Source organism: Gigantopelta aegis, chromosome 3, assembly GCF_016097555.1.
Source record: "Gigantopelta aegis isolate Gae_Host chromosome 3, Gae_host_genome, whole genome shotgun sequence".
Lineage (NCBI taxonomy): Eukaryota > Metazoa > Mollusca > Gastropoda > Neomphalida > Peltospiridae > Gigantopelta > Gigantopelta aegis.
Window position 1 is genome coordinate 88,514,137 of NC_054701.1, and position 12,704 is coordinate 88,526,840.

General features: G+C 32.7%; 1 protein-coding gene across 1 annotated transcript in view; it reads left to right on the forward strand.

Moving 5' to 3' along the window:
- Positions 1-11,960, forward strand: part of LOC121369275 (beta-adrenergic receptor kinase 2-like) — a 121,712-nt gene extending 109,752 nt beyond the window's left edge. Inside the window, exons 18-19 of the mRNA XM_041494240.1 lie at positions 192-308; positions 1,780-11,960. Coding sequence (XP_041350174.1) covers positions 192-308; positions 1,780-1,959 — 297 coding nt within the window. The 3' untranslated portion in view covers positions 1,960-11,960. The remainder of the gene's footprint in view (positions 1-191; positions 309-1,779) is intronic.
- Positions 11,961-12,704: the final 744 nt, after the last annotated feature.

The window sequence follows — 12,704 nt, forward strand, 5'->3', positions numbered from 1 at the left end:
AACTAACAACTAACCCATTGTCCTGGACAGACGGCCCAGATAGCTGAGGTGTGTGCCTAGGACAGTGTGCTTGAACCTCAATTGGATATAAGCACGAAAATATAAGTTGGGAAAAAAAGGTTATTTTTAATGACAGCCCATCCATGTTCTTTTGTTCCAATTGTATGAGTGAATTATATTTCTTTTTGCAGTTGTTTTCTATGTTTGACATCAAAGAAGTATATCCCGAATTCCAAAAAATTAACAAGACTGAAAACTGCATCGTTATGGTTCTCAAGAATGATCAAAAGATAACCATTACCTCACCGGTAAGATTGTCGCCGTCTCTTTGGGTTCATAGTAATTTTATGTTTGTTTATCTCAGTTTTCTCCACCGACAGAGGATCGGGATACTAGCTGATGTAGTCCATTGGTTAAAGTAGTTATTTGAGATGGACCGAGTTGTAAGATTCATCTCATCTTTGAGCAGTGATTAATCAAAGTCCATGGTATGTGTTATCCTGTAAAAGATCCTTGCGTTTCCTTGCTGTCTTCAGTCTAACAATTTCAACATCAGCAAAAAAACCCAACCCAAAATCTTAAAATATTTAAATTCAGAATGCAAGCCTAATTTTAAACATTATTTAACCTAAGTTTTGTAGTGATAATATATATATTTTTAATTTATTAAATTGTTTCTTAATATAAAAGACTACAGGATTAATTTTAACAAAAATGGTTTTGTACGAATTATCACTTTGCTCACATATTTACAAAGTTCATAAATTTATTTATTAATTGTTAAATGTTCAAGAGCATTGTGGTGGGTTTTTCTTTTTTTTTGTTAATTTGTTTTTGTAGGTTTTTCTTTTTTGTCTGGCTTTCTTTTGCACAGTTGTGATCAAAATTCCAGTATTCATTCCCATTAATCTCGATATCTGTGACTTACGGAGCATGCTCAGTTTGTTTTGTGGCATGGTGGTGGTGGTGGTGGTGGTTGGAATTAAAATAAGAAAAAATAGGCTTCCGGTTGTACTGTTTATGGTAAACTGTTTTAATTAATGGATGCAGTAATGAGTAGCATTTATTGACATTTTCAGTACTTTGAAAGTTAAATCCAATTAGATCTATTATTAAAAAAAATATGTGAGGAAACAAAAACACTTAATGCACCAACAAATTTAGGACTGTATCTAATTCAACTTGTAGAGTGCTCATGTGAAGTGCTAGAATCCTAGCATCAAACATCTTTGGCAGACTCATTTAGGTTTTTGGACATCTTTTCTAGTATGGGGCAACATGTAGCCCAGTGGTAAAGCATTCGCTTGATGCGCAGTCAGTTTGGGATTGATTTTCGTCGGTGGACCTATTGGGTTATTTCTCGTTCCAGCCAGTGCTACACAACTGGTGTACTATCCTTCCTGTGGGATGGTGCATATAAAAGATCCCTTGCTGCTAATTGAAAAGAGTAGCCCATGAAGTGGCGACAGCGTGTGTCCTCTCTCAATATCTGTGTGGTCATTAACCATATGTCTGACGCCATATAGAAATAAAACACTTCCTTCCTTCCTTATTCTCTGAATGGGTCTTTCCCATCCCAACCCATTCCCTATGTTTGGTATATCAAAAGCTTTGCTATGTGTTTTTTTGTCGGTGGGAAAGTGCATATTTAATGATCCCTTGTTGCTAATGGAAAAATATAGCAATGTTTCTAAAGTCAACAATTAATTAGTCAGTGTGGTTTGGTGGTATCTTTAAACAAAACAAACAGATTTCATCTGTTTTGCCTTTCTTTTCCAGGATCGAGTGCTCATTACCCAGTGGAAGGATGAAATAATAGATGCATTTAAAATGTCCACGGAAAAGATGGCCACGATGAACAAGAAAGCCAGCAAGCTTTACGGCTCTGATCTCATGAACAGCCCATCCAATGAAAACTTACGTTCACCACTCGAACACCGGAACAGCAATGGGAGCTAATTGTCAAAACTTTAATACCGTTCTTACTAGAAGCTTAGAAAGGCCTAGCTGTGTACTCCCAATGCAAAACAAACAAAAACAAGCAGAAAGTTGATAGGGATGATAAGTTCCTCCACTCAGGTAGTGTGTTCAATGTTGGGTCAGTTCCCATGGTAACTAGAGCAACACTTGTGTGCAAATTCAACTTGCTATTTGAAAAATAAAAGGTTGAAATGCAGAATTTAGACAGCACTGAGATCTGACAAAAAAAAAAATTAAACAAAAATTTGGTGGAACAGAAAGATATACATACAGCTACAAAACATGGAAGAAAAATGTGTACAGGGGAGGTAACCTCTATCACTTTAATGCAGCATCACGGGAGATGATGCGAAATTTTACACACAAAGACATCTTGTCGGCTAGAAGGCTCTTATTTGTGTTTATTAAATTTTGTTTCTTCATTACTCACACTAGATCTCCACATTATTTCCAAGATGTATTATTGTTTTCCTCAGTGTGACAGCATATATTCTTCATATTGTAATTGGGGGATGAATGTACAATTCGGTCAGAGACACAAAATATCTTGAATTGGCACCAGAATCTTTTCTTTTACGTCTCAAGTTTGAATCATCATTACAACGGGATGCATTTTACAGTCTTTCATGATTTCAACTGTCAGAAAGAGGCTGGTCAGTGTTCAGCCAATGTTCAAGGTTATGTTTTCAGCCATTGTTCAAGGTTATGATTTCAGCCAATGTTCAAGGTTATGATTTCAGCCAATGTTCAAGGTTATGATTTATGATTTCAGCCAGTGTTCACGGTTATGATTTCAGCCAATGTTCGAGGTTATAATTTTGATTCGTACAAGAAAATACTGGTATGATTTCATCGTCATGTGCGGCCATGATGCCTGTTCGATACAAATTACAAAGACTTGTACATGGTTGGCCCGCCTGTGGTTGATGATTCATGTTGTAGCAGAACGAGGATTTGTTTTCTTGACCCGTGTAAAAAGACTCACCACAAGAATAAGATAGTTTTGTGTACTAATTGCCCTGCCCATAGTTGAGCCACAGCTGTATTTTAGTGTTTTAATATAATTAACAAATATTATTAACTTAATTTTAGGATTATAACTCATGTGGGGCTGGACCCATTATATATACATATATAAATATATACATGTGTGTGTGAATGTCATATTGTGCGTATCTTATGTCCTTTATTTATCTTACTGTGTATGCTATTATAGTGTATGAATGTGTGCTATCTTTGAAAAAAAATTTGTGCTGTGAAAATGTGTGCTCATGAAAAACAGGTTATGATGATTTGAATTTCATTATTCAAGTATTACTCGGACTAAGTCGCAAGTAACAAAGCAAAGGGCGTATAAATTATGTTAATGGCCTACCTGTGCAGTGCACACAAAAAACATTAGATGTCTTTTATTTATGCATATTTGAAAGGATCTTGTCTTAGGGTACATTGAATTTCAGTTTTAATGGTTGTACTCAACATAAAGAATTTATATTGTTTTTATTGTACTGAAATTGTCAAAAGATAATTTAAAAAAAAAAAAAAAAATTCTTTATCATTCCATAAGCCAGAGTATGTCAACATTTTAAAATGTTGACATATTTTTGCTTATTGTTCAGGAATATTTGCAGGGAGGTGGGTTCTACATTGTCCTGGACATAAATATGGTATGTCAAAACATCTGCCCTCAAGGAACTTCAAACAGCATGCTTATTAAAACAACAACATAAAGGTTGCTTTAAACAGGTTTTCGTCCCAAAAATCCACCCCCTGCACACATGACTGTTGTTTTTGGTCTTATCTGCTGTCTGTTTATTTGGGCCTGTGTTTACAGCAAGTACTTTCTGCATTTGGGCTCAAATATCAGATTGAACGTGAACACATTACTGTTTGGACAGGGAGAAATGACACGGTGAAAAGATCTGCATTTATAGGCACATGGTTTGGAATTGTTGGAATATGCCAAGATTACTACAGGTGGATTTTATATTTTATAAATACTAGTCAACATAAAGCCTGTTAGTAAAAAAAAAAATTCAAAACTTTAACTCATGGCATTAAAGATCGAGGTGCTTGATAAAAAATTGTTTTGTTTAATGAGGAAAGAAAATACATTTTCAAGTTATGACATTTGGTTAATGTGAATATATACACATTTGGTTCACAAGTTTGCTACAGATTGTTTTCATGTTCATGAGTTTGTGACAGATTAAAAACCTGTTAAGAGTTATTTCCTTTATGTGTGAATATGTTTAAAACTTGTCTACAATGGACACCTGCATGCTTACTCTTATTGTTACTCCGATCATATTTTGCAGGGCCACATTTAGGTGTTTCGGTTGAGTGATTATGTATCGGTGTCATCAAACTACATTATGAAATCCATGACAGGATCCAACACCCAAACCTCACCCCTGAGATCTGCTCCTGCTTTTCTTTATCATTTGTTCTCCAGACACCTGTTAAGCTAGGTTTTATTTTTGTCATTAATAGTGAATGAAATTAACGTAACCAACATTGTGTTGAATGTGCGAAGATTTACGAAGATTTACATTGTAATTGTTCTTCTATATTTGGTAAAGATTTATGTGTATAGATTTACTACATAACCAGAATATAAAGAATTTAATAAATGAATTAAGTTTATAAATCATCCTGTCACTATTCAGTAACTTACAACAACAAAAAAAAGGAGAGAGAAAAAAAATAGTGTTCATGTATTGTCAGTATTGCTCTGTCTCTGTATATTTATATTTGTTTTATTTAATTTTATTTTGATTAGGCTTGAAAATATTTGTTTTAACCAAACAGTTACCTTTTTAGAAACTTAGATTTTAAACAGACATATGCTGGTATTGTCCTTTGCACATATTTAGTACCAATATTCCAGTCCGCAGATTTTTACCCCTGCCAAAAATCCTGTATCCAGGAATAATGAAAATGAAAAAAAAGAAAGAAAGTAAAATCTTTTTTTCTTTCTTTTTTTTAAACAAGAAATAGAATGAACCAAAAATTAATTTCAGTAGAACTTTACAGAAATATTGTTTTAATTTTTAACATCCCAAGCAAATACCGAAGACTGTTCTTGGTTACATCAATGAGTCTTTTGTGAACTGTTTTCTTTCAAATGCATTCTAGTCACATTTGCTAAGCTTTTAAAACAAATTATCATTTTATTCAATTTGTTCCCTTTGATTTGCTTTCATCATTAATGAACAAAGGTCAGATTAACAAATTGGAATAGAATGGTTTTATCATTAGGTATTATGAAATGTTATTTTGAAGTGTTACGTTTTAGCAACAGGATCATTAAAAGGATCCTTGCTGCTATAATTAGAGTAACGATATGCTTGTAGCATATATATATATATATATATATATATATATATATATATATATTATAAGATACAGGATTTCAGTGTTAATAGACCAAATGCCCCATTAAGATTGAAGTAAAACACATTCAACAGGTGAAAGAGACCAGATTTATAAACTACAAATATACTCATTACAGCTTACCTAGCCTGGAGAGGCAAATCCCCAGGACAGTGTGCTTGAACATTAATTAGATATACAGGCATGTCGGTTATGTGAAGTTAAGATTATGGCTTATCTTGTTTATTTTTTGTTTATCAAAGTTAAATATAAAATATAACTCATGGGCTTCTGTTTAGTGGCACTGGTGTTTTTTGTTTATTCTGTGGATATTAACAAGCAGAAGGTGTTGTCCTGTGCTAGTGTACTGGTGATGCAGCTTGTGAACTGGAATGTGGTTTTTCATAGCACAAGGTTCTTAATTTTTCATTGGGCAGAGAAAAGGGCTCATCACAATCAGATTAACATGTACTAGGAAGTGTTTTGTTTTGTTATTTACGTTTTGCAGTATTGTTTGTGATACATTGTTTTCATGTTCTGTTTGTCCAAGATGCCAAACCTAAAGGAAATGGTACTTTTTGTTAATTTGTATTGTATAAAGTGCTTGAACTTGCAGTATCTGTTGTGCATGTACAAAAAGTAAAACAGAAACAAAGTAAAACATAGTCGGTAGGCATATTTATTTCCACAATAGTCCTATGTTGAAGAATTTTCAGATAAATAAATAAACAAACTGGTATTATGTTTAACATTATAAACCTTCATTATTTTTTAAGTAGCAAGAGATTTCGCTATATTTCCCCAGAGAACTTGTATCCATAACTTTATCATTAATTTGAGCTCTATATGAGACACCCAATTGCTTTCTACTATGAGACACAACCCCCCTTTTTTTTCTATTTGTTGACCAAATTATTACAGTATGCTATTAATTTATGTTTAGAGGATTATTGAGTACAAGTGCATTTCTCTTTGGGATTTTTTTTATTAGGCAGGTATCTGGTGGATTTCTCCTCTACTGTGCCATTATGATAGATGTTGTAACCACAGCATTTTAAGAAAGAGGGAACAATAGACATTGAAGCTGATAAATTACAGCAGCAGCTGCTGTTAGTAAATTGAAATATTTACATTTAATGTCGTCACTTTCTTTCCTAACACAACTTTCTTATAGAATATCTCTTAAATTCATTTGGTTCAGGGTTACCAAGTAACGTTTAACAAGCGTGTAGGAATCGAAGTAAAGACGATGCAAAAACAACAATTTCATGCACAATGGATATTGCAAGTGTGTGAAGAATACTGTGTTGCTATACTGTATGGAAGCTGCCTGGAAAACATTTAAACAAAGGAAACCATTTTCTAACTGGGTGCAATATCTAACCATGGAACTATAATATGTTCTATGTAAATAGTGTGATATGTGTAGATGTTTTGTGTGTTTCACAAAAATTCATCAGAATGAAATCTCGCACCAATATCTTGCATATATTGATCTTATTTACCTGCTTGGAAACATTTTTAAAAGAAGAAATGCATTTAGTGTTTGTTCATGTCTTGTCATTGTTTCTGTCATTTTTATTTCACATTAGGGTGGATCCACACTTGACTTCATTGTCTGTAGCAACTATCTTTAGCTTACAGTGTTAACCAGTTCCTTCTGTTTTTTAACTGTCTAGCTTTGAGAGTTGAACACTGTTTGTAGCATGAGTTGAAACAATTGCATGTGGCTTGAGAGGTAAAACATGTATCTGGTTATAGGAAGGTAGTTTTATTTAATGATGCACTCAACACATTTTAATTACGGTTATATGGCATATGGTTATGGACCTCACAGATAATGAGGAAGAAACCTGCTGCCACCATCTAATGGACTACCCTTTCCCATTAGCAGCAAGAGATCTTTTATATGCAGCATCCCACAGACAGCATACCTTTGTTACACCAATTGTGTACTGGCTGGAATCAGAAATGGCCCAATGGAAATACCAAAGGAGATTGATTTTAGACTGACACACATCAGATAAATGCTTTATCTCTGGGCTATGACTCACCTATAGAGGTAAAAAGCTAAATTATTTTGATTACAGAGCCATGTAACAAGATGTTTGTAGAGCTGTTCAGATGAGATTAGAATAATCCAAGATGTATATTATAAACTTATTTTAATTTTCTTAACAACATTCAGAGAAACATGAACTCAAACAGACTGGTCAGTTTGGATCCACCACCTCATGGTTCACATTAGTTGACCGTCAAATCTGTTAAATGTGTAATAAAAAAGCAGTCTCTTAAGTGGCAGACCCTAGTTTCAGCCAGTAAAAATGGACACTAAATTTAGTTAATCTACAAACCTGTAACATCTCTATAAAGTTATATTAAAGTGAAACAAGAGTCTGTGATGTTAAAATCGGGAATTTACTTGCTAGACCTTATCTCTATAACCGATACTTGTCAGTGGTACGTGCGTTTTTAGAATTGTGGAAATTCATTTTGTGGTATTAGAAACACCAGGATGACCGGAAACAATCGGATGTACGGAAATAGATCTGAACAATAAAATCTAAGTAATGTCTGATTTCAGTTATCAAAAAACTGATGGAATAGTGAAAAAGATGCACTAGTGTTTAAAAACTGATGGAATAGTGAAAAAGATGTTCTAGTGTTTAAAAACTGATCGAATAGTGAAAAAGATGCATTAGTGTTTAAAAATTGATGGAATAGTGAAAAAGATGCATTAGTGTTTAAAAACTGATGGAATAGTGAAAAAGATGCATTAGTGTTTAAAAATTGATGGAATAGTGAAAAAGATGTTCTAGTGTTTAAAAACTGATCGAATAGTGAAAAAGATGTTCTAGTGTTTAAAAACTGATCGAATAGTGAAAAAGATGTTCTAGTGTTTAAAAACTGATGGAATAGTGAAAAAGATGCATTAGTGTTTAAAAATTGATGGAATAGTGAAAAAGATGTTCTAGTGTTTAAAAACTGATCGAATAGTGAAAAAGATGCATTAGTGTTTAAAAATTGATGGAATAGTGAAAAAGATGTTCTAGTGTTTAAAAACTGATCGAATAGTGAAAAAGATGTTCTAGTGTTTAAAAACTGATCGAATAGTGAAAAAGATGCATTAGTGTTTAAAAATTGATGGAATAGTGAAAAAGATGTTCTAGTGTTTAAAAACTGATCGAATAGTGAAAAAGATGTTCTAGTGTTTAAAAACTGATCGAATAGTGAAAAAGATGTTCTAGTGTTTAAAAACTAGGGTCTGTCACTGGTTCAGATTACATGTTTCATTTTTATTATGAACATACAGTATGTGTACTTCAGTTTGAATGCTGTGCTGTAGTGAAAAACGTTTGATATACATTATGATTATTGCTGAAATGTAGTTATAGTATGGTACAGGTCTGGGCACAAATCATTCATAGATCACTTTCTGAATGCATGTTTTTCTAATCCTTTGTTTATAGCTAATGTTCCTGGGGTTTTAAAAGTGCTATATTTCAGTATGTTAATATGTGTAACATTAACATACTATATTCAAGTTCAAACTTCTTCTTTCTTTCTTTTTTATAAATAATTGCATATTAAACAAAAAGGTACAATATGTATGCATGTTTATGTGGTACAAAACACATTAGTCTTAGTTGACATGTTGTATTTTTGTAACATATTACCACTTGTAAAGATGAAACTGAAGTAATTTCAGTTATACAAATGTGTTTACGGTATTTTATTTTATTATTAATGTTTTTTAGTTTGCATGTACCTGTGTGATATTTAATAAATAGTAATAGCATTAATGAAAGATATTGTCACATCTTTCAGATAACTAGTCAGTTTGGTTACCAAAAAATCTTTTCTAAAAGTATTTGTTAATTTAAAACCAAAACAAATTCTGCAGACTTTTTTTGTTGTTGTTAAAATGTTGGGTTATGATTACAAATGTTAATTTGTTTGATACCAGAGTTCCTAAAATAATATGTATAAAAATTATTGTAACAAATGAGCATGCGCATATGGGTTTATATTTATAAGTGTTATTCGTTCGCGTTGAGATTAGTTGTTTGAAGTTAGATCTATTATGTTCTGATTTGAAGTTTTTAGAATTTTGTTAAATGCATCACATGTTTGACCTGTATCTATCACTATACAACAAGAAGAGTGAACATGGAACAGGTTTAGTTATATTTGTCAAAAGAAGAATTTTCTGAAATGCCTGGTTAGTATACCTTGCACTCCTTTCTATAATCCAGCTTGGATTAATCTGGCTCTATCTATAAAAACAAGATATTAATTTCTGGGTTTAACACCAAATCTTTTATATCGGTAAATAAAGCACCTTAATATACTATACTACTCTCTCCATCTAAGATCCCACTTGAAATCATTTGAAATCTGAATTGTAGAAACCGGGGATGTCGAGGTTTTCATGTATGAAACCAAATAATTTGTTAGTTTACAACAAACCATCTTAAATGTATATTGCACTATTCTCCCCTTTTGAAATCCAACTTGGAATAATGCATCTGTGAAATCTAGGGATCTTAATTTCCGAATATGAAACCAAATTGTTTTCGCTGTATATGCCAATAGCTAACAGAATTTGGCTAAATATCATGGTGGTGACACTTTAGTTCTTTGAACCCAGTTGAAATAATCCAGCAAAATCTGTCAAACCACATGACTGGATATGGCACCAACAGTGTACAGTTGATTCCTATACAAGTAATCACCATGTCATTCATGGCAAATGTCTAGTACACAATGTACTCCATGCTCTGACCCCAGTTAAGTAATTTAAAATACAGTTTTCATTACTCATCAAGATAGATGACCCAGTTATATTGCAATATTACCTACTTCACTAAGAAATGTTTTCTTGCACAGACATTATTGATGCAACTTTTGCAATCACGTTTGATGTGGGTACCAACCACTGGTTGATATTTTAGCAACACTAAATTAAACTCATTCTTGTCATTGATTTGAGGATCAGAAGACTTAATTTCATTTCTTTGGGGGGTGAGGGGGTGGGTGGGTGTATTTTTATTTTATTAATTTTAGGTTGATTGAAAAAAAAAAAATTAAAATAAATATACAGGTGTATCTACCAAAAAGATAGTTTTCAGAGATTATTAAAGATTTTTCTAGCAGAAGAATGTTTCTTTCAGCTGTCTCTAGCGTTTTATTTAAGATGGTATTAGATGGGAAAAAGAAGAAAGATTAACAGCTATATAGTTTATGATAGTCTAATCTGTTGTCAAGTGTAAGACCTCAGTGTATAACAACCACATATTTATTAAGGGTGATAACTCCACAAAACCTGTTTTAGTTCTACATAATAGGACCACCTGCTCATAATTGCATTTTTTGAAACATTTGTTTTTATTTTTTAAATTATTATTATTATTATTATTATTTTAAAGACCTGATAAAGATGGGTTAAACTACTTGCATTGGTCACATAATGAATTTAATTTTCTTATTTCTTTCCACATACATGTAAAAAGGAGAATCGGTCTTTGCTGTTTTGTTTATCGCTTGACCTGGGCCATTGTTTGTAAATACAAAACCCTGCTTTTCACGCTGTTATATAGCACTGGGTGATGCACATTAAGAATTACTTAACATTTGTGATGGCCAAAAGCTGTTTCTATTTGCTGATATGCTATTGCATTTGTATCATGGCATATTTCAGTAAATGTAGAAGAAACAATATTTTTATTGACTGCTTTGTTGATAATTGAATTATTTTTTTTAAATATTATTTTAATATTTTATTAACAGTTATACATTGTCAAGGTAAATCAACTGCAGATTGGTTGAGAAGAAATTAAGTATGCAAGCTTAACTATATTGTGTGGATACATAATATTTTGAGCATTTTGGCATGATACAGAGATGATCTTTGACACACTTGCATATGCCACTTTTTGGGGTCAGGCATCGGCATTGTACAGTAGTTTACTACAGATACATCATCTGACTAATACTGCGATATTGATGGATAACGAACGAATGCTGGTATTTTTGACTATTTATTGGGCTTTCACACCCACTACGTTGATGCTTTGAAAAGCGAAACCGTTATTTATTGAGAATGAGCTGGGTCTCGTGTTACAAGCTGTAGACATGTTTATGGTAATTTATTTAAAATTGTATATGTATGGGACATACTTTGACAATGTAGCTGTAAGTATTTGTACATGAACGTTAGTTATTACTGTTTGTATATATTGATTACAAATTTCCCATCCAAGAATCTCATTTGGACTTGCCCTACCCCTCCCTTTTTTTTTTTCTTTTTTTTTTTTTGAGGTAAAGTAATATGTAAATTTAACAATAATGTGATGCATAGAGGAAGAACTATTTGTGCTGCCTCATCAAGTGAAGTTTTTTGGTCTTCATTAAGGCATTTTTTTTATTCTTTTTAAAAACAACATTTTTGTCTTCTTTTTTTTTTTTATCAGATTCATGACTGTTTGGTCTCCAAGCTTTGTCTGTGTAACTTTTCACCTTTTTTCATATTGTGAAAATTTGCGCAAGTTCCTCTGTCTGGTTTCAACAACCAGAAAAACGAAATAAAAAGAAAATTTCTGAAATTGATGTTTTGTTGTCTGTTTGGGAAGTTATGATGTTACTTAAGCAAGTTATGATGTTACTTAAGCACAGAGCCTATTCAACTGATATGAGCACTTCATGACTTTAAGAAGCATTTGCTAGCCTTTTTTTTGTTTGCTTGATGTTAATATGAATACGATAATCACAGGGCAGGAATCTGTTCAGTTATTACTGAATACGTAAGGCAAGACCTATCACTGGTTACAGCTCTGATGTGGCTAGATTCATGTTGTAGCCAGTCTTCAGATCCCATTTCCACTAGCAAATCTGAATCCATACATGGTGGATGTTTAGCTTAGAATCCAGCTTGAAATAACAAGACTGCAAGCCTGTAGCATGTTTTAGTCGACCCCAGCCAGGAATGGATTTAATGGAGGTATATAACCTAGCACAGACTCTAATATAGTGTTTCTGTGTTGGTTGCTTATATTTGGTACGAATATTCCAGTCTGCACCAATGCAAAATAAATATTCAGTGTCCAAAATGGTCAGATCTGCTGATCCAGGCTGTTAAAACTTTAGGTACTTTGTCCTTGTGAAAAAACAACATTGAATGGTACTCAGTTTAAACTTTAGTTTTTTAGTTTAACATATTCGTTTCTGTATATCATGTGTGTTTTTAATTGTCCTCGTATCTGTTGAAGCTGAAAAGTAGTAGTCTCCACTTAATGGCACATCGGTTTACAGAGTATCGGTTATTTGCATATATTATACTTTACCTTTTA